Source organism: Pithys albifrons, chromosome 4 (genome assembly GCF_047495875.1).
Source record: "Pithys albifrons albifrons isolate INPA30051 chromosome 4, PitAlb_v1, whole genome shotgun sequence".
Classification (NCBI taxonomy): Eukaryota; Metazoa; Chordata; class Aves; order Passeriformes; family Thamnophilidae; genus Pithys; species Pithys albifrons.
In genome coordinates this window covers 73,627,550-73,650,056 of record NC_092461.1, presented here as the reverse complement: position 1 = coordinate 73,650,056, position 22,507 = coordinate 73,627,550, and the positions used below count along the sequence as shown (strand labels likewise).

Below are 22,507 nucleotides of genomic sequence, written 5' to 3'. Positions count from 1 at the left end.
AAAGACTGAGTGCTTGCAATGGTAAACTATTCTTATGTACCAAGAAGAAAAAAACAAAGCAAAACCATAAATCAGCATCTCACCTTCCACCGTGGCTTGCAGTCTTTTGGTTTCCAGTGTCCTCCTGGTTCAATGTCTAAATCTTTTGAAAACAGTTGCTGAATTTCATCAAAACTAATTTCACTCATATTGACATCAATAAGGCCTCCTAAAGAAAGGGAAAAAAACCCCATTATTTATTAATTTCAAGTAAGACAACTGATGTAGCACTACATGTTGTATGTGTGTATGGCGAGGCTTCGCCAACGCAGATTTGGGAAGGGCTCTCCCCACGTGGGTGTGCCCTTCCAGCCTGTGCAGTGGATTTTTCTTTAGGTGAGGTATAGCGTGTGCAGAACTGGCCCCACCCTTTAACTCCTGAGGTTCATCTGCCATGGCCAAGTGAGCTTGGACAGTGACAGTGAAGTTCTCAGGACTAGAACCTACAACCCCTGGTCTCCTATCCAAGTACTAACCAGGCCTGACCCTGCTGAGCTTCTGAGATCTGACAGGATCGGGTGTCAGGGTGGCATTTAACTGCCTGACACTACATGTTATACCATAGACAAATAGCATCAGAAATTTGTAGTTACACTGCCTACTGAGTAAAAATGAAGCAAGTTATAGTATCCTCTTAAAATTCCTTTTTTACAGAAAAAATTTCAGTGTTTCCCATCTAAACATTCCTTCCGCGACACCTATAAACAAAATACTCACATCAGAGGACACAGAATAAGCAAAGTAATTAGAATTCTGTATCTATTACAGAAAATTAGGGTTGCCTTTCAAGTACCACAATTAACAATTCTACATCGTCTGCACTACTGAACCTTTAGTCAAATTCTGTGTGCCTTCCTACTGTACTTCCACATTAAAAGAAAATGCATCATCACTACACTCAGCAAACTTCCTCAATTTAAATTCTAGATTATTATGCACATTTCACGTACAGGCTTTTTCCAGCAACTCCCCACTGTCTTCTTCAAACTAATTCATAGCAGGCAGCTGGATTTGAAAATTACCATGGGTAGAACTAATGAGCCCAATGGGAAAAGCATTCACAAAAGGCTATTGATGAGAGTGGCATTCAGTAACTTATTGAATAAAGACCACAATATGGTTTAAAAAAACCATACTTAGTTGACAGCTTGAAGTTGTCAGTCATTAGTTTATGTATGTGCAAAAATTTCAAAACTGGGAAAAATAATTTGTAGTAAATACCCTCAAAGCAGAAGGAATCGTGAAAATCTGGGGAGAGTAGTGTAACACTCATTAACCAGAAGCTCAGGGTGTTCTTCAGCAACTACTATGCTCTAGATCATCAAAGAAAAATCTTGCAAAAACCATCCAACAAGCACTAAAAAGTATTCTACTTATTTCTGTCTAAAAATTTAAATATTTTTGTAAGGGTTAGTCAAGTTTAAAGTTAGTCAAAGAAATGAGTCCCATTTTCTCCCCTGTACTATACCCAAACGATCCTATTTGTGCCAAAAGACTGCTTCATGTCACTGAATTGACTAGCTATCTATATATTTTGTAAATTTGGAACATACTAGGAATAGCTATTGTTTTTAGAAGAAGGCAGAAGATACTGCATGAGCTGTTTTGGTTTTGGGTTTGATTAAATATAGTACTATTTGTAAATTAAAAAGGTAATTTTTTTAAGTACAATTATAGGGGGAAAGTATCAAAAACAGTTCAATATGGAGATCTTTCAAGAGCAGATTTAAAAAACCTACATGTATTTAATTATTTTAGAAGAAAATGAAAACCTGGCAGTTATTAAAAAGCCTGTATAAATATACACTAGAACAAGCTAATCCTCAAGAAATTTAAATAGAAATTTAAAATAAGTAAAAGTAAAAATAATCATTAAAAAAAAGAAGCTTAGATGATCATGCCTGAAACTCTTCAATAATCTAAAAAAGAAATCTTACAAAATGAAAAATCAAGCTCAATCAACGAAGGACCACCATATGAAGACGTACAAAGTACATAAAAAAATTAAAAATCAATAAATTAATTTCAACTGCCAAGATACAGAGAGGCAAAAAGAGCCCTTCAGTTTATTTACAGAATCTAATAGGAAAATAAAGATAAATAAAGGTCAATTACTACACCAGAAAAGGAAGCAAATGACACACAATATGATGTACCTCAGATGTGTTCGTCTCCCAAGAAAAGGTTGGAGGTGATCAGCTGCTTACAGAGTTTAAAGTAAAGAAAGAAACCAACACCAAATGGTAAAACAGCATTTAGATACGGCAGGTACATCTAACTTCATGTGACATGATGGAATTCCTTCCAGACTGTTTAAAAGCTTTAGTAAAACCTGAAGTATTGGTACTAACTATCAGAAGTACAAGGGAAATGGGTGAATAGAAATCAGCACTTTTCCTGTCAGTGGTGGGGGTCAGGGGAAGGCATCTCTGAAAATTGCTGGGCTTAGTATACTCTACTTCCATTAGTGTCCAGTATGCTGCAATAAAACATATCTATACAACCCACATGAAAAGAAAGCTGAGGAAGCAAAAAGCATTTTGAAGAAGAGAATCAGAAAACGAAATGATTACAACAAAAGGGATACAGAAATCAATAGAGTAAAACTAATTTTTAAAAAGTATGGCTTGTCACTGAAGGAGAAATGAAGGATACACAGAAAAACAGGAAATACCTGGCTATGCTGCAGTATGTAGAAAGATATTTTTACGGTTTATAATAGATTTCCTATTAATATGATCTAATGCAATGAGATGCAACTGCACAAAAAGAGCAAATCTCATCCTAGAATATGTGAACTGCATTATATGAAAGACAGAGAAGGTAATTACCAGTTTCTTTTGTAACCAGTGTTTTAGTCAGTTACAATGCTTTAAACAGAAATTCAACTACATGTAGTCTACACTACAAAAATATCAAGAATGGCAAGAGCTTTAGAAACTACATAGTTTAGAAAGATTTAAATTATCAGTTTATCTGCAAAGGAAAAGACAGACAGACTGACTCTTATACAGCTTCTTTCTTGCAGTAGAGGTGTCTTGCTTATGAATTACAAAAGCAATGCTCAACCAGTGGGGTGTAACCTGAAAGACTCAGTCACGTACAAAAGGCAACAGCTGTTCCTATTTTAAGTGCACATGTACTTGGGAAAAAAACATGATTTTAGCATACTCTTTTAATGATACAAATCTGGTATGTTGATGTGAAGAAGAGAACTTGACTTCTATAATAAACTTAGACTATTAAGCATGTCAAAATATATATGATTCAAGAATCCTTCTTCCCTGGCTATCTCAGTACCCTCTCATGGATTAGGAGCTGGCTGGAGGGTCGGGCCCAGAGAGTGCTGGTGAACGGAGCTGCATTCAGCTGGCGGCCGGTCACTAGTGGTGTTCCCCAGGGGTCTGTGTTGGGTCAGTCCTGTTTAACACCTTTATTGATGATTTAGATGAGGGGATTGAGTCCACTCAAATTTGCTGATGACGCCAAGTTGGGAGGAAGTGTCAACCTGCTGGAAGGCAGGAGGGCTCTGCAGAGGGATCTGGATAGACTTGAGAGATGGGCTGATTCCAATGGGATGAAGTTCAATAAGGCCAGGTGCCGGGTCCTGCACTTTGGCCACAACAACCCCCTGCAGCACTACAGGCTGGGCACAGAGTGGCTGGAGAGCAGCCAGGCAGAAAGGGACCTTGGAGTACTAATTGACAGGAAGCTCAACATGAGCCAACAGTGTGCCCAGGTGGCCAAGAAGGCCAATGGGATCCTCGCCTGTATCAAAAATAGCGTGGCCAGCAGGACCAGGGCAGTGATCCTTCCCCTGTACTCTGCGTTGGTGAGGCCACACCTTGAGTACTGTGTTCAGTTCTGGGCCCCTCAGTTCAGAAAGGATATTGAGGTGCTGGAGCGAGTCCAGAGAAGAGCAACAAGGCTGGTGAAGGGAGTGGAGCACAAGACCTATGGGGAGTGGCTGAGGGAGCTGGAGTTGTTTAGCCTGGAGAAGAGGAGGCTCAGAGGTGACCTCATCACTGACTATAACTACCTGAAGGGAAGTTATAGCCAGGTGGGGGCTGGTCTCTTCTCCCAGGCACTCAGCAATAGGACAAGGGGGCACGGGCTTAAGCTCTGCCAGGGGAAATTCAAGTTGGATATCAGAAAAAAATTCTTTACAGAGAGAGTAATCAGGCATTGGAATGGGCTGCCCAGAGAGGCGGTGGATTCACCATCCCAAGAGATTTTTAAACGCAGATTGGACGTGGCACTGAGTGCCATGATCTAGTAAATGGACTGGAGTTGGACCAAGGGTTGGACTCAATGATCTTGGAGGTCTTTTCCAACCCAATTGATTCTATGATTCTATGATTTCATTGCATTACATGGTCTTCATAGAAGCTTCAGGCAGATTATAATTAAAACAGAGATGATGATTAAAAAGGTATACATGAAAACCAAAGGGTGAAACACATAGCCCTCTGTTAGACAGAAACTTATCCAGTGAATTATTTTCTATTAAAGTTACTATTTCTCTATTACATTAAGCAGGGCAGTATAAGTGCAAAGCAATTACTAACAAAAAAAATATGGCAAAGAGAGGGCAGTGACAAGGAGACCTATAGAGAAATTCTGGAAGAATTACATATAGCAAACATGGTTCATAGCAAGGATGGCAGAGCAGAATGCACCCCTACTCTGGCAATTCTGAATACCTGGCAAATCAAACAAATTTGCACCAAAGATTTAAGATAACACACTATAAGTAATCTGACCTATAAGGTACCATAGTGACTTCTGACTAGTCTGATTCTTCCACTCCTGGACAGCAGACTAACACACAAATAGAACAAGCAGCAAAAGCCAATACAGTTTTGAACTAATCTGACATAATTCCAACTGCCCAATGCCTTGAAAGTACCATTAAAAATACTAATTTATATGGATTTTTCCATCACCATAACCATTGTTCTTGCTTCTCAGATTATCCAGATTTGACATTTTCAGAAGTTTTTATCTGTTTCCCAAAGTAGCGTATTTACTATTGAAATAATTTAGTTTTATTTTTTTATATGTGAAATACTATATAAAAATGTGATTTTGAAAGTCAAACCCTCTGTCTGGAGGGAAAGAGGCTGAAATAAGGATATTATCACATCATAGGGCTAGTTATTATGTGGCTTAAGACAGTCTTCTATACAACTGATCTAGACTTTTGGCTGCATGTTGGTATATTTACAGTGTTGGGGGACAAAGTTTAAAATCTGGCAGCATTCAAAAGAAACACAGACAACACACTGTTTCTGTATTCTTCAAGAGATAAACTTCTCCGTTGAGATTTTTAAAAAACTTATAATGGAATCCAGATATCCTAATAACATCCACTATTTTTCTCTGAAGAAAAATTTATCAGAATTCAGTTTGGCTGTCAGCAGTGTTGTTGGTACAATATGGATCTGAACTCCTATATTAAATAATTACTTGCTCATGGTGAATGACAGCTCACAGATTAAGTCATCTGTTAGTCTAAAAGACAAGAGTTTGGAATTTTGGAATGCATCACAAATAACTTCAGAAACTATTTAAATTTTTCTCTCTTACAAATAGGTAATTATTTGATTTTAAATATTGCAAGTAAAATAAACACATTATTGTAACAGATACTGCCAGTTACTAACAAAGTCACTTCTAGTAACATAGTTACACTTATTTACAGAGAGTTGTTGATCCTTTTTGACATCAAATGAGACAGTTTCATTCAAGTAATTATCTTAGAAATACATACTAATGTTACCATTAGTTCTTCACTCAAAAATACTGTCTTGTCTACAAAACATTTGCTGAAGTGAAGTAATTCAATGAATTACTGACCCAAGTTCTGATTTTTTCCAAATGTAGAGCACTAAAAAAATTAATCATCTTTTGCTTCCTACAGCAAGCAACTCTGATAATCTCACAATTCCTAACAGAGAAAAAAGATGAAAATTCAATAGTTGTTCCTTTGAAGGAAGTTTGTTTCAATCAAGGGACTGCAATTTTATTGAGATGAAATATCAGAATAATCAGTGGCGAAGGTCAGTGTAAAGCAATCACCACCAGGATGGATTTGACTCTTTCTTTTTAGTGTTCAAAACAGGTCAGTATTTCATAGGTGTTAAGTCTCCAACCTAATCCTTCCTGTTTTTTAAGGACGTCTTTCTCTACAAGCTGAGGGAGAGCAAACAATGCCCAGAATTTTGTCTGAATCTGAACAACGCCAAGTTTGCAGAAAAGAGGAATTCACATGGTAATTCACAGTTTTTAACACAAATTCTTCATGATATTCCCAAACGAAGATACTCTTTGATTACAGCAGGGAAAGACTCCTCTCTCTGAGCAGCATCAGAAACAACCTGTGGTGAAGTGACCATAACCCACATTCCCTGTCTCCCTGCACCACTGCAGGGAGGACAAGTTAGAACTTGGGAAGGAGGGAGGGGCGGGGGGGAGGAGTTTTTCAGATTTCCTTTACTTCTCACTATCCTGCTCCAATTTTGTTACTAATAATTTAATTAATATCCTCATTTCAAGTTTGTTTTGCCCATGAGAGTGATCAGTAAGTGATCTCTCCCAGTCCTTATCTCAACTTATGAATCCTTCCTTGTATTTTCTCTCCTCTGTCCAGCTGGAGAGGGGACAGACAAAGTAGCTACAGTGGGTACCAGGCATCCAGCCAGGATCAACCCACTACACCTATTTAATAGCCTGGGATCTCAAACAACTGCATTTCAAAATCTTATTTTAAAATTTCCTGAGCATCACAACTTCTCACTTGTTATGTAAGTACTTATTCCTCATTCTGGCAGGCCTTTGGTGCACTCTTACCTCCCTTAATTCTCATTTCACTAGACCATCCTGTTCAGTTTCCTCCATATTCATGTAGCTTTGATAAGCTGATAAAGACTTGAGAATTGGTTTCTGAGTCATGAATCTCTCTGTTAGTAATACCATTTCAAAAAAGGAAATTTTTAACTATCTCTCAAAATATGCAAATCTGCATGAGTACTTTTTATGAAGTTACTGTATTCTTACGAATTAATAAAAACATTTATTATTTAATTTGTAGAAACTAAAATGACTTGTAAATAAAATTTAAAACATGCTAGCTGTCACACAAAGCACATGTTGTGACTCTTGGGGATGGTTCTGTGCAGGACTGAGCTGGACTCAATGATCATTGTGGTTCCCTTCCAGCTCAGGTCATTCTGTGATTAGTTACAGGCAAACCTCTGATAAGCATCATTTGTCCATTATCGGATGTTTTTTATTCATTTTTTTTCTGTTATATATTTGGACTCCTTGCAATTATATTTTATATTAAAATAACTGTATTTTGTTTGAAGTACAATTCAATTTACTATATAAACATAAAGGCTAGTTTAAAACTTACTCATATAAGGCAGCTTCTCTGGACAAGGCTGGTAAGGAGAGTAGGTGAAGTTCTCTGGAAGATACATCGTTGTTTGAGCAACACAGTCACTAGAATTGTTTCCTTCAGGATAATCTAAAAAAACAAGAGTTGATTTTTGCAAAAATCTATGTTATCCACTGACTTTGTAACATATCATCAAGCAGGTGAGAGCACTAACTTTGTACGCAACAAATTCACACCAGCATTAAAGAGCATATTACTGCACTAAAGGAAAATAATTAATGACAGTACCTTTACTACACCTGTGACAAATATTTCTGACTAAAGTGAACTGATAAGGTCCAAGTTTTCATAAACAAGCTATGCCATTACTGTTTGATTTTTTAAGAAAAAGCTCTTTTAAAAATGAAATTAAATAAGATCTTCTTACCTGTCCCATTCAGTGTAGTATTTTTGTTAGTGTACAATCTGATCATGTGTCCTATTGTTTTTACATTTTCTCTCAACATTATACCACGAGCTTGCACCATAAAGAGATACGTGTTTGCTGATAAAACAAAAAGCGATTTGGAATTTGAATTAAAATACAGTATTTCCAAAATATTCTAAGATACATTTATAATGGGTTCAACAATTGTTACTGTGTCTGAGTCCATGGTTGCTGAACATTAATTCTTCAAGGCGAAGGTTCATAGAGTGAAACTTAACAGCAACAACAGGAAAGAGTAAGATGTATTCATAACCACAGCTCTATATAAAGCCCAAAACTACAAAATGTCAATAGACACTTGATATGACACTTTCATTTCTTTTTACCTTACAAAAACCAACTAAAAGTGACAAGAAACAATTTAATTTACCAATAAAAAAGTTTTCATACGTAGATACATCCCTCATATATACATCTTCATATACAGGAATGAAATATAGGACAAAAAAAAGACTAGAAAATCTTTTACTCCCACGTAATGGTCCCCCTTTTTACTCATTAGTTAACACAACTTTCAGTCAAAATGTACTGCTATTCATTCACTCTCAACAGCTGTTTTGTTACACAACTGCTACAAATCACTGCCAATCTCAAAGCACTAATGCTAGAAATTATACATTAAATATTTATTATAGGCATCAAGGGTGAGTAAATCAACATTCTGAGTAATTAAGTGACTCACTAACAGTGGTATGAAATATTCCTCTGTGTAAGCCACGCACCCAATGCCCCAAATCTCAAGACATTTCTTGTATTAAATAGAAAGGGGTAAGGTAGAAAGGAGGTTGCCTTTGTGTCTGAGTAAGAAAAGTTTATCCGGGACTCACGGAGTTCCAGAAAATACTGCAAAGGGAAGGACAAATTTCCTTCACAGGACAGTTTTTACACTGGGTAGCAAAGAGGGTCAAATGAACCATCTGTCACTTCACCATGTTAAGCAGCCAGTTGTCTGAGGGTTATTTGGCTCAGAATCTTTGGAGGAAAGAACTAAACATACTGAGGTGGGGAAGGGGGGAAGAAAAAAGTTAGAAAATTATCTCAGGAACTCCACTTTGTCAGATGACCCAGCACCAGTGGCATGACACTGATAACTTCTCACAGCCCAACACAAAGAGATCAACTGTATATAAAAGACTGGGGCATTTCCAAAGGAAAATACATTGATTAATTCCACCACATTAGCAAACAATACTTCTGACACCTATGGAGATACAAACAGCAACATCATCTGTCAAGGAATATTGCTTGCAAGCCCTACAATAATGAGGTTTTAAAGAATGGAGAGGTTCTCCTGGATTTCAAAGAACTTATTAAAACAAGGAGTATTAGATACTCCCAACAGCCCAGGTGCTATGGATGGCATGTAATTCACAAACCCTCGGCCAGCATTACTACGTATTTTGGTTAACAAGAGTTTACATGTGTATAAAAGTTACTCAGCTACTAAGATCCTGAAGTTGTCTCCACACCCCCCTCATCAGGCCAAGGTTGTAGTTTTTTTGTTTTGTTTCTGTTTTAGTGCACACAAAATTCTCAATGTTTTCACCCAATTAATTGTAAAGTAACACTTTGGGGTTCCAACTATTCAGTTACATTGGTAGTTTTCCATTCAAATACTGGGATTTTTTAGGATGTCTGTACTAAGCATTTCAGGGAATCTGTATGATTCTTGAGTTCATATATCAAATTACCTACTCAAGAAACCTTCTCCTCGAGGAATCAACATAAAAGCAACTTGATCTGATCCTCGAATAATTATTTACCTTCAAACAAACTATTTCAACATTCAAGGTTTCCCTGAAAGTAAAACTAAATGGATTTTTGCCTTTCAAGTAGAACAAAAATTTCCCAATTAACAAAGGATTACTTTCTTCAAACTTTAACACATTTCAAATGGGTATCATCCCCTCTCTTCTCCCCATATATGTTTTTTTTCCCCGTAACCACAGCTCTCCTCTTTGGTATCTTCCTATTCCAACACTAAAATAATGTTATTTTTAATATAAATCAGTTAACAAATACTGACTTCAGAGATAACCTCGGGAAACTGTGTGCTATATTCTCCATTTTAATGTGATACCAAAGCCAAAGTCACTTGAGTTTTTATCTCTGCAGAACAGCAGGTTTATAGAAACAGAATCTTAATTCACATATACCAGGTGTGGCGAGTTGATCTGGTAAACAGCTCAGTCCTCATCTACTTGCTTGCTCCCTCCCCTGCAGTGAGATGGGGGAAACAATCAGAAGGGCAAAGGTCTTAGGAACCTGATATACCACAGAACTCAGAGTAAGCCTTTCAAACAAGTTCACAACAAAGTCAAGAGGACCATGTAAGTGTTCTCAGCTTTTATGGGAAATGTGATGTCTTTTATGGGACATAAACCCTGATAAAACATATTTTCTGCAAGAGAATCTGTATGTCCCCTTTGCTGGAGGACAAATGCTGAGCGAGGACAAAAAGTTGAACATGCAAGACCTTTGTGAGAGAGAAAGCTAGAAAAGACATTTATTTCAAAAGTAGGCATCATGAAAAGACATAAAGCAAAAGAAAAATAAAATAGGTAAAGTCTGCTGCCACCTTAAGTATTCAAAAGTTGTTCTTGCTAGCAGGAAGATCTAACCTTGCCATGTTTTTACCAAGTTACTCTTGTAGTCTACCCCAATCTAAGACCTCCTTTCTGCTTGTCAATTCACTATCCAGCTCCACCCAAATACATATACACAATGAAACATTCTCCTCCTTCCTGTGCAGTCTTTGTCCCAGCTCCCTGGTCTCCAGCATGACCATGGTTACAAGGAGCACAGATCTGATCAGTTTATTCCACTATCATTCAACAGCTGCTTAGGTAGCAGCAGATGCTTGAGCAGCCAATTAATTACATCAGAAGCTAAAAGCATTAAGCAAAAATCAAAGATAATAATTTAGTTCTACAAATAAATCTCATCTATTGGCATAGGTTTTTTGGCAAAGACCATGAAAAAGAGCACAGTTCAAATGTCACATCAGCCAGCAACAACAGCAACAAAGCATTCAAGTTAATCCACACAGGTCAGAAGCATAACAGAGAAATACATCTTTTCTGCTAGTGTGGTGGGGGAAGACTGACAGCAGAATACCAAGGGCTGGAGTTTGATGACTTCCACAGCAATCTGGTACTTTAAAACTCATCAACTTGCTGAGCTTGGCCCAGGTTTCCACAAACCTTACGTATGCTGTCATGCCATGTTTCTGAGGACAACTGCATGAGGTTCAATAGGGCCAAGTGCCGGGTTGTGTGTGCACTTGGGTCAAAACAATCTTGTATGGCACTACAGGCTGGTGGAAGAGTGGCCTGAGAGCTGCTCAGCAGAAAGGGACTTGGGGGTGCTGGTTGACAGCTGGCTGGACATGAGCCAGCAGTGTGCTCAGGTGGCAAAGAAGGCCAATGGCATCTTGGCCTGTATCAAAAAAGGTGTGGCAAGCGGGATCAGGGAGTGACTGTCCTCCTGTACTCAGCACTGGTTAGGCCACAGCTCAAATATTTTAGCCAGTTCTGGGCCACTCACATAAAAAGGAACATTTTGGTGCTGGAGAGTGTCCAAAGACAGGCAACAAAGCTGGTGAAGAGTCCAGAAAATATATCTTACAAGCAGAAGCTGAGGGAAGTGAGATTGCTTAGCCTGAAGAAGGCTCAGGGGGAACTCACTGCCCCCTACAATTACCTGAAACAAGGTTGTAGTGATGTGCAAGTCAGTCTCTTCTGCCATGTCTGAAGTGAAAGGATGAGAGGAAAAGACCTTAAGTTGCACAAGGTGAGTTTCAGCTTGGATATTAGAGTGGTTAGGCATTGGAGTAAGTTGCACATGGAGGTGGTGGAGTCCCTGGTAGTGTTCAAAAGATGTGTAGATCTGGCACTTGGGGATATGGTTTAGGGGTGATTATGGTGATGCTAGGTTGATGGCTGGGCTAGCTGATCTTGAAGGTCTCTTCCAACCTTGATGATACTGTGCCTATGTGAAGATGACCCTTAACAAGCTGGAGTGCCCCTCAAGTGTCTGTATACTACTGCATGCAATTAACTTAAGAGATCTCCGTGCAGTACCAGGCCTACACTCTTACCAGGAATCACAGAGACAGAGTGGGATGGCTCCCATGACTGCAGTGTTGCAACACAGAGATACAAGGGGAGGACAGGAAAGGAAGATGAGGAAGGGGAGTCACCCTTTATGTGAAAAAAACAGCTGGTATGCATGGAGCCCTGCCTGGGGATGGAAGAGAAGCCAATAAGAGTTTATAGGTTAGGATTAAAAGTGACATTATAGTGGGTGTGTGCTATAGTTCACTTGGCCAGGAAATGGTAAGTGTATCATGCCCTCTACAGACAGATACAAAAACAGTCTCACACTCACTGGCCCCAGTAGTCTTAGGGTCTTCAACAATCCAGTATCTACTGGAGGCACAAGACAGATAAAACTCCAGGATGTTCCTGGAATGCACTGATGGCAACCAAAGTGATAGAGATGTCAGTGAGGAAGGTGCCCTGCAAGACACCTCATACTCACCAAGTAGAGTCCCATGGGATAAGGCACTCAAATGAAAAGAGGGGCAAGAAAGTTGGGTAATATTCAAGGATATTCTCCTCCAAACTTAAAGAGAGCTTAATCTTAATAAATATGAAGACAGGTGAAAATGCCAGGAGGCCTGCATGGATGAACAAGGAAAAAAAATTAAACACAAGAATAATAAGAGTACAAGCAAGGACGGGAAATGCAGGAGGAATACAGAAAAAATATCTTACCATCCACCAGGGATGCAGTTAGGAAAGCTAAAGCCCAATGGAACTGAATCTGGCCAGGAGTGTTAAAAGACAACAAGGAGGGTTTTTGTCACAGAGGTGACAAGTAGAAAACTAAGGACAACGTCAATCCACTGCTCAAGACAGAAGCATAGATAAGTCTGCAATACTGAATGTCACCTTTGTCTTAGTTTTTACTAGTAAAATCAGTCTTCAGGAATCCCAAGTCCCAGAGACTAGGAGAAAAGGTTGGAGCAAGGAAATTGTGCCCTTGCCCTTCATGGAAGACAATCAGATAAAGGAATACTTAAGCAAACCAGACACAGGTAAGTCCATGGGCCCTGATGGGAGGTACCAAGTGCTGAGGGAGCTGGCAGGTGTCATTTCACAGCCACACTTGACAACCTTTGAGGAAAGCAAATGTTACGCCTATTTTCAAAAAGGGCAAGAAGGAGGACGCAGGGAAGTATGATCGGCTTCAACTTGATCCCTGGGAAGGTGATGGAGCAGCTAATCCTGGAAACCATTTTTCATGTACATGAACAAGAAAATCATAAGGAATAGTCAGCATGGCCTCACCATGGGGAAGTCATGCTCAACCAACCTGATAATCTTCTAAGATGAAATTACTGGCCTGGCAGATAAGGAAAGGGCAGTGGACATTGCCTACCAGGACCTCAGTAATGCCTTTCACAGTGTATTCCATAAGATCCTCATAGACAAACAGTTGATGTACAGACTGGTCAAGCAAACAGTGAAGTAGATCAGAAGTTGACTGACTGACCAAGCCCAAAGGGTTGTGACCAAAACATCAGTGACCAGTGGTTACCCCAGGGGTCAATACTTAGTTCAATTCTATGTAAATATTTTCATTAGGGATCTGGATGACAGGCAGAGCATACCTTCAGAAAGTTTATTTATGACACAAAGTAGCTGATATAGAGAGCCATGCTGCCATCCAGAGTGCCCTCAGTAGGCTGAAGAAATGTTCTGACAGAAACTTCATGAGGTTCCACACAAAGCAGTGCAGATTTCTCATTTCTCCATCTAGGGAGGAACAATGCCATGCACCAATATATGCTCAGCGACACCCAGCTGGAAAGTTGCTTGACAGAAGAGACCTTGTGGACACCAAGTGGAACTTGATCTAGCAATGTGCTGCAAAGAAGGCCAACAGCATCCTGGGAAGCATTAGGAAGAATGTTACCAGCAGGTCAAGGTGATCCTTCCCAGCCTCCACTCAGCAGTGGTGAAGCCACACGGGGAGGACCTGTGTCCAATGCTGAGCTCCACAGCTGAATAGAGAACTGGAGAGCATCCAACAATGGGCCAAGAAGAAGACAAAGAACTGGGACTGGTCAGCTTGAAGCCTCAGGGGGATCACATTAATATATACACAGGACAGGTGTACATGCACAATGTATATGACGGGAATGCGCAGAGAGACAGAGCCAAGCTCTTTTCTGTCGTGCCCAGTGACATTCCAGAGGCAATGGACACAGACTGAAACACAGGAAGGGAGGTTCCACTTGAACACCAGGAAACAGTTCTGTACATGAGGGGGACAGAGCACTGGCACAGGTTGCTCATATTGGTTGTAGAGAATACCCTCAGAAATATTCTAAAGCCTTCTGGACACAGTCCTGGGGAACTGGTTCCAGGTGGCACTGCCTGAGCAGGGAGGTTGGATCAGAGGGCCTCCAGAGGTCCCTTCCAATTCAATTATTCTGTGATTTTTCTTCTACTATTGTCTTCCTGCATTTGTACCAACCATCACTGCCACAGTGCAAGGCAATGCACAAACCAGAAAAGCAAAATTTCACATGTAACCCAGGAAAACATCTACCAATGTAACCACTTAGAATCAGTTTTATTCATATTCCCCTTATTTCACTGCACATGGTCCACAGTAAATAAGAATTTCTGACTCCAGAAACACAGAATACAGACTGTCATACAGTTTACAAGGTAATCAAATGGGAAGTGCAGTGAGAAATAAACAACACACCCATAGAGGACACCTTGGAATCAATAATACACTCAATGTTCCACCTAAAGGACCTGAAATGTGAGCATGAGCTTATACTTCATATGAAATTTTACTATCAATTGATTCAGATGTGTACCAGCAATCAGAACACACAGCCACACATCAGTCATAAGAAGTCCTGGGTTTAGGGCATGATTTAAAACTTACTCTGATAAAGCACACTAGGGCATTAAAGGGATCATCCTGTATTTTAGAGGACATATTGAAAATATCAGATGGCTCATTTTTTGTCTTGATTTTTTTTATAGCTCACTAGTTATTAATAGTTTTAAGTGTTAAGAGTGAAAACAAGACCATTGGAGCAGGTAGTGTCACAGCAATGTATTAATTCCTGAAGTATAGAAAGATCTGTTAAAATAGCTCAATGTTTTACATCAGGCAGCTTTCTGTTATTTAAATATTCACCCAAAGAATATTCACACCTTTTTTAAAGAAAAAGGACTCATTCATAGATCACTCTCTCTTCGGGAATCAAGTTCCTTCCAAGCAGTACACCAAATATTAAAGTGTTTCTCACAACACTGCATTCGTTTGTCATCCCTCAGCTTCACAGAAAAAGCACAAGACTCAGTTTTACACAGAAACTTCTTGTCATGCTGTACACATGCACCAAAGCAAAGCCAAAAAAATATGCCACACACTTAGAAGCAACCAACATAGTAACGTATACAACAGAACAAGTGAAGCTGAAACTGGATCAGTGACTGAAGTTCTGAACAACAGCAGGAAGTTAGAACTCTCATTACTTCAGCAATATAGAAAAGCATTAATTAGATTGCAAGGGATGATTTTTTAAATGCTAAACAAAATATGAACAAAGTTGGAGATCACAAATTTTGTTGCTTTCATCCTGAAAAAAAACCCAAAACCAAAACATAGAAACAAAAAACAACCAAATAAACTAAAACAAACCCAAACAAAAACATGGAAAAACCTTATCTCAAGAATGCTTTCAATGCAATTAGCAAAAAGTTAACACCACACAACCTTAAAAAGTAAGGAGATGATCGATCATCTGAGCAATTGTAGCAACATTATACACTGATCTTTCCAGGGAAAAAATTGCTGAAAAGCTCAGATAGGAGATACCACACAGAATCCATGGACGCTGCAAAATTCAAATGCAATAAACACAGCTATACAGAAAATAGGTCTTGCCAAATGACCATTACCCTACAGTTATTTATGTACAGTCAACACCCGTTTTCACAGCACTTGTGAAAAGCACATTCAACATAATGCATAAAAATTGGATTCAAATGAGTTAATAGAAAATTCTCCACTAGTAATTGTAAATGGGGAATCATCTCAGGGGGACATTTCTAGACCATGTCCCACATGGATATCTTCTCATCTCAAGGTTATGTGATATTATTCTCAGCAATGCTAGAGATATAAATACACTATTGGCAGAGTTCATGCATGGCAAATTATCACAAAAGTGTTAAAGATTAAATTCTACAATTAATCTAAATTTACAGTAAATAGAGCTCAGCAAAAGCTTTGCTTATAAAACATGTAGGATCTAGAAGTATTTTCCACTACCAGATAGTGACTTTAGTCTGTAAAATTGATTCATTAAACAATTCAGCAGTTAAGGATGATCCCCAAAGTACTGTAAGACTGTTGTTAACTGGTTCCTATTCACAAACTAAAATTTACAATGAACATCAATAAATAAAACTTCCTTAGGATTTTGTTTATTTTTGCACATTTGTTGTTCATCAGAATTTGTTTTTAAAGCAGATGCAACATTCAGAAAAAAAGCAAAAAAACATATGCCTTGAAATATATTTACTTGTTTTGTTGTTGAATATTTAATAGCAGTTTTGCACTATTTGTAAATTAACAATAAATTCCAAGTTATTTCAAAAGGATGGTGAGACTGCATTTGAATCTGCATGTGTAAACCTCTTCATAAGAAAATATATTAGAAAGATACCAATCACCGCAACCTACTGAAAAAACCAAAAGCTACCAGTATTTCTGGAGGCTAATAGTGATCATTCATGTGGTGCAGATGGACAAATCTGTATCAGATGCAACGCAGAGGCTTCCAAATTGTTTTTTTAATACTTCAGACAATCTCCATATACTCACTGCCACAAAGGATATCTGCCAAATGGATGAGTCTTCTGACTGCAAGTCTGAGGAATTGAATAAATGTCAGTTCACTTTCACTGGAGACAGTGGAAGAGGGAATCTCATTGATCAAGTCTCCATTTATGGGTGAAAATAATATTAAATCAATTTTTTTTCCGTGGCAGTATTTTTAAGCATGATAAAAGATACAATGTTCAATATAATTTCTAACACATTTGATACCATTCTGCCCTCTCAGGATACTAGTTGATTATACTGCAATCCAGAAAATAGTTCAATAAATGCTCAAAGAACTGAAGGAAAGGACAACTGCAAATCTAAGAAAGTGAACTGATACCTTGCAAAAAAAGCATCTTTTCTATCTTACAGTCCTGAAACCAATCTCTACACTGTGTTCACAAGAATCTACCATTGGATCCCACACAATGCAAAATCATTGCATGCTGCTTCCCATAATATCATTGCATAATTTGAATACAAAAGATTTCCTAAAAGAGACTAAGAGCTGTAGAAAAGCAAGCAGAGATAGTCACTTGTAGAAACAGCCTTAGTAATGAAAAAGTAGATAAGCTTCCTTTCACCCTGCACAAATGTGGAAACGGTTAAAGTTTTGGCCATGTCTGTAAAGCATCACAGTTCAAATAAATGTTGCCAGGGAATACAATCTCTCCTTCTCAACTCATGAAAAGAACACATTCAAATAACTGGCTGGCTTAAGTGAAAACTCATTTCACATGAGCTCTCTTAATTACTTTGTCCTTGTGAAATCAGCTGCACACAGTAAGTGCCTCAGTTTTTTCCCTTTTCTAAGAGCAACATCACAATATGAGTACTCATTGAAATCTTATGCAGGCAAGTTCCCTGACTAATAACTAATAACACCTAAGGACTTTAGGAAAACTACCAGATAAAGATGCGAAACAACTGACTCAGAAAGAAACATGCATGTTTAGTCAAAGCTAATCAGTTGGCAAAAGTGAAAAACGTCAAGAATGACCAAACTACAATAATTTATTCAGTGTCAGGTGCTAGGAATGACTGCACAGAGCCAACATAATGGAAAAATCTTTGCATCTCCCAGAATAAGGCAGAAAACTTACCTGTCTGAATTCATAATGAGCTCAAGCTGTTAGTCAGAATGCTGGAGAACATTTGATCACTGGACATCAGACATCAAGCAGACAATGTTTAAACCTCATTCTCCTCTTTGCGCAAGAGAAAGAGGAAAGACCCAATTAATCAGAAAAGTGACTAAAATTTCTCAGTTAATGGATTTGATTATAATTTATAAAACTGAAGTGAAAAACTGCAATGCAAGCAAGATGACCTCTGCAGCTAATGAAAGTACGCTTTCCTCCAAATGAAGCCTTCAGTAACAGGTGAACTTTAATAATGGAATGTAGCTGAAAATAACTCCTAAACAGGTCTGTAGTACAGACACTTCCCTGCAGAAATCATGAAACAATGGGACAGACAAGTTTCAGTCACTCAAGAAACTTGGAAGAGACCCATGACAACAAAGAATATCAGCACAAAGGCTGTGCCCACATTTAAGGGCTCAGCAATGGAAGCATTGACAAACATCTTGCTGATAGCACTTTCAGCACTCTCCTCCATTTCTGCACAAGTTCAAAAAGGAATAGTATCATCCTCTCCTATTAGGGAAACTACTTCCTAGGGATGCCGTGAGAGACCCCAAAAAATGTACTCTGAACCAAGGTAGTGTGCAATAAGATAAAAAGTAGATTCTTTAATGTCTAGGCTTAGGGCTTCTAGGAATACATGATGACATGCCCACGTGAACACTGATTTCCATGGATTTTATAATAATGTTCACCCAATCCCCAGTTTACACATCTCTCAGTTCAGCCCCGTCCTGCCCCTGGTCCCACCCATGTTCTACCCCCTCAGGATTTGAGTCTGGGGTCAGTGGAACCCTCTGTTCTTCATCATTCTCTTCTTCCTCAGCACACATAGGGCTCTTGGAGGTTTTTCAGTGTTCTTAGACCCAAGGTTGTTGGCCTATGTTTATGTCTTGTTCTGCAGGCATTCTGATATTTTTCAGCCTTCTACCTTGAAAAGACATTTAAACAGCTAAAAGAATTTGAGCTACTGATATGTGGTAGGGGTTCAGATACATAAACAATGAACTTAAGCTGCCAGAAGTATTAACACACTAAAACTACATTTTACTACAGTTATAAATACTTCTCAAATCTATAAAAACGAAAAATCAAAAACCCCATAGGCATCATAGTAACAGAACAAAAAATGGATTTTTATAACGTTGTAAGCTAAAACCAGTGGAGATGTTTCAAAGTTTCAATTAGCTTGCGCAGCTGCCCTTCAGTTAGGATTGCCAGAGAAGTAGCAAAGGTTGAATAGAAGAAGCAGACCACCACAGGAAAGAAAACAGTGGCTGTTTTTAATTCCCCAGTGTTATTTCACCATTCAGGATTTCAAGTTACTGATGCCAAAGCAGACTGCATCTTCTTTGATCTTCACATTGTTTCATAACCAGCTCTTATGAGAACTACAAAGGTCATCATGTCCAAGGTGGACAAGTTAGAATCATCAAATATGCTGAGTAGGAAGGGACTCATCAGGACCATTGAGTCCAACTCCTGCCTCTACACAGGACACCCCAAGAATCACACCATGTGCCTGAGAGTGTTGTCCAAATGCTTCCTGGACTCAGCAGGCTTGGAGCTGTGAACACTTCCTTGGGGAGCCTGTTCCAGTACTCAAACACTCTCTAAGTGAAACACTAGACTGCAATTGGCTACACTATTGAGAGCTCTAAGGTACTCTTTCACCAGTCTGGTAAAGGTTCTCTGCTGGAATTGGACAGAAAGGAATAACCCAGAGACAAGTAAAAGATCATTTTCTGAGGTCAGTTATGCTGTCCAATGTCATTCCATGTATGACATTGTTAGCAAACGGGAAAAGCAGGAAAAAAAAGAAACAGTATCTCTTGCAATACTCAGACTGGCTTGGCAGTGAAATAAGATCAGCAAATGCCGTCTTGGTCACCATCGCCTTGTTAATTTGTCTTACTCTCCTCATCTTTGGATCCTTTCCAAGATGTCAACTTGAATATACATATATGTATTATGGATACTCTTATGTTTGGTCCTGACAGCTGAGTCCCTTTTATCACTACTGTTACCTACTGAAGGAGAATGTATGAGTGCCAAAGATTCTTGCTTTCAGCTAACTTCTTCAGTCTTTAACTAATATATGGATACTTGTAACTTCCAGCGAAGTTTCAGAATCACAGGCTATCTTTATTGACTAATTCAAAATCAGAAACTTCTATCTTTTCATTTCATGATCCAGAGAAAGAGCATCAGATGAAGTTTGGCCAGAAAAGTGGTCTTTCTGGAGAAGCAGTGCCTGTTTGCTTTCATCGAATACTTGCGACTATCACATAAAAGTATCATTAAATGTTTACGTGACGTTTTTAGATTTTAAACATTTGAACTGTTTTCAGCCATTCCATCTTGCCATCCCACCCTCAAGGTTTTGCCTCCAAACATCCAGTCAATTGAATAGGAAAAATGAAAATTAGAACAATTCTCTAATTAGCAGTTAGAAATCAATCTGCTCTCATGTTTGAGCTCCTCTAACCATCAAAAGACCATCAGGGTGCTGAGGTGGGTTGCAGCCATCTCTACCTCATCCAGTCGTCTGTGTTTACAGAAAAGGGGAAAGGAGGCACATGACCAATCCCAACACAATGTATGAATTCTTCTCAATAATTTAAACCCCGTATTTTTCATATTATCTGGAATATTGTATGTCTTAGCCTCAAAACACAGAACCGTGTCTGAAAAGATGCAATGTAAATGCTTTCCTCCCCTCATATTCTGAAATACATGACATAATAAAAGCTTCTATTTCCCAGAGAACTACCATTCTGAAAGGTCTTTAAAAAAAAAAGATGGAGTGATGTTACTGTAATATCTGTAATTATTGTGCAAATCAAAATGGTGAAATACTAGACAGAAATAGTTAAATACTCTATAAGTAATTAAGATTTTAAACAAATTGTCCGTATTTCAAGTTGACCCAAACTGTATTTGTCACAAAATCTGCAGTTTTGCTAAAATAAAAATGCAGTAACTCTTTTTTCTAAATAGAGTGAAGGACAGAGGGAAATGCAATAGTGACCTCTTTGAGAATTCTCCCAGTGCTAAGGGATCACTTGTGCAGACTTCCCCTTGATACACCATGGATTGCTTGCTAAGAGGGTATCCCACTCTATGAGCCCATAAGAATTCAAATTTTCAACCCACTTTGACATCTCAAGAAACCATTCTGCTACATAACCCGGTCATTTTTCCCCTCCCACCTTCCAGTACACTGCTGGTCCATAAAACATTTGTGAGTCCAGCTTCTCCCTCTCTTTTCAGTTCCTTTGACCACCAGCAAGGGAAGCCAGTCAGGGAGCAGCTCCAGTTCCCTGCAACACCATTAGAATTTTCTTCCTCACTGACACTGTGCCTTGTAGCTTGTTGAAGAGTAGTGTGCTGATGAACTAAAATATCCTCAGTAAAAGATATCTGTACACATAAATTATGGCAGATCCCAACCATTTATGGCTTAGTTGCAGAATATTATTTCATGAAAAGCTGCTCACAGGTAAGGTGGCTGAGCTTCCATAAGCAATCTTATAGCTTTCCTTTCCACACACTCAAAATCAGTCTTGACTTAGATACGTCTATTTCACTACACTCAGTGAGAAAAGCAGCAACGATAGTGAAATATTCTATTCCATCTCAATAATGCAAATGGCATGAGCACACAGCATAGGATTATTAGATGAATCATCTGCCTGTAAACTCAGGTGTTCCCAGGTTTTTTGAAAAACTTCCATTCTTGCAACTTACATTTTCCCCGTGACTACTGCCAGGATGCTTGTCGGGTTTTAGGTAACATCTGACCTTCTTTCTCTCTGTTCCACACAGAAACATTTTCAAGACCAAATTCCTGGGAAATCAGCATCACATTTGTAAGCTGATAGGCTGAGATGTACCATTGTAAAACTTTCTTACTGCCCTTTCCTTTACCATTTGCTGTATTCCTTCCCCCAGGGCTCCCCAAACCAGCATAGCCTTGGCAGCATTTCAAGCTGGATTCAAGAAGTGCCACAAACAAAAACTTCAATATCGAAGGGGTTTGATTTAAGCTGCATGAGTTCACAACACAACAGCATAGTTAGGGCAGCACAGCATTTATGAGTAGCTGGAACAAGATGTAATCTCACAAACTCATGGAACTACCCAAGATTTTTGTACTGTTAAACCACAGCTTGAAAGGGCCAACTACAGCATATATGTCTGAGATAGAAGACCAGTTTGGGTATGACTTTTTTTCCTCAAGGTTAATCAGACCTAATTAACCTACCCCAAGAACATGGTACATACTGTTAACTTAATTTCATTCCTGATACAAAGGAAACACATAATTCCCAACAGCTGAACAGGAAGATGAAGTCAGGAATGAAAAGTGTCACCACTAAAGGCTCTGATTCTGAACAAGATACTGCACAAGCCTGTGTTGAGTAAGATGCTCCTTCTAAGAAGACACCCATTAAGAACCATTTAAATAATGAAGTAGAACTGCTGCTGCGTACATTATGTAAGGTG

The 22,507-nt window shown here is 38.8% G+C and overlaps 1 protein-coding gene across 1 annotated transcript in view; it reads right to left on the bottom strand.

Annotated features, from left to right (window-relative positions):
• Positions 1 to 22,507, bottom strand: part of B4GALT6 (beta-1,4-galactosyltransferase 6) — a 34,049-nt gene that overhangs the window by 9,505 nt on the left and 2,037 nt on the right. The window contains exons 2-4 of the mRNA XM_071554614.1: positions 7,869 to 7,985; positions 7,457 to 7,570; positions 84 to 208 (exon numbers count right to left, since the gene is read on the bottom strand). Coding sequence (XP_071410715.1) covers positions 84 to 208; positions 7,457 to 7,570; positions 7,869 to 7,985 — 356 coding nt within the window. The remainder of the gene's footprint in view (positions 1 to 83; positions 209 to 7,456; positions 7,571 to 7,868; positions 7,986 to 22,507) is intronic.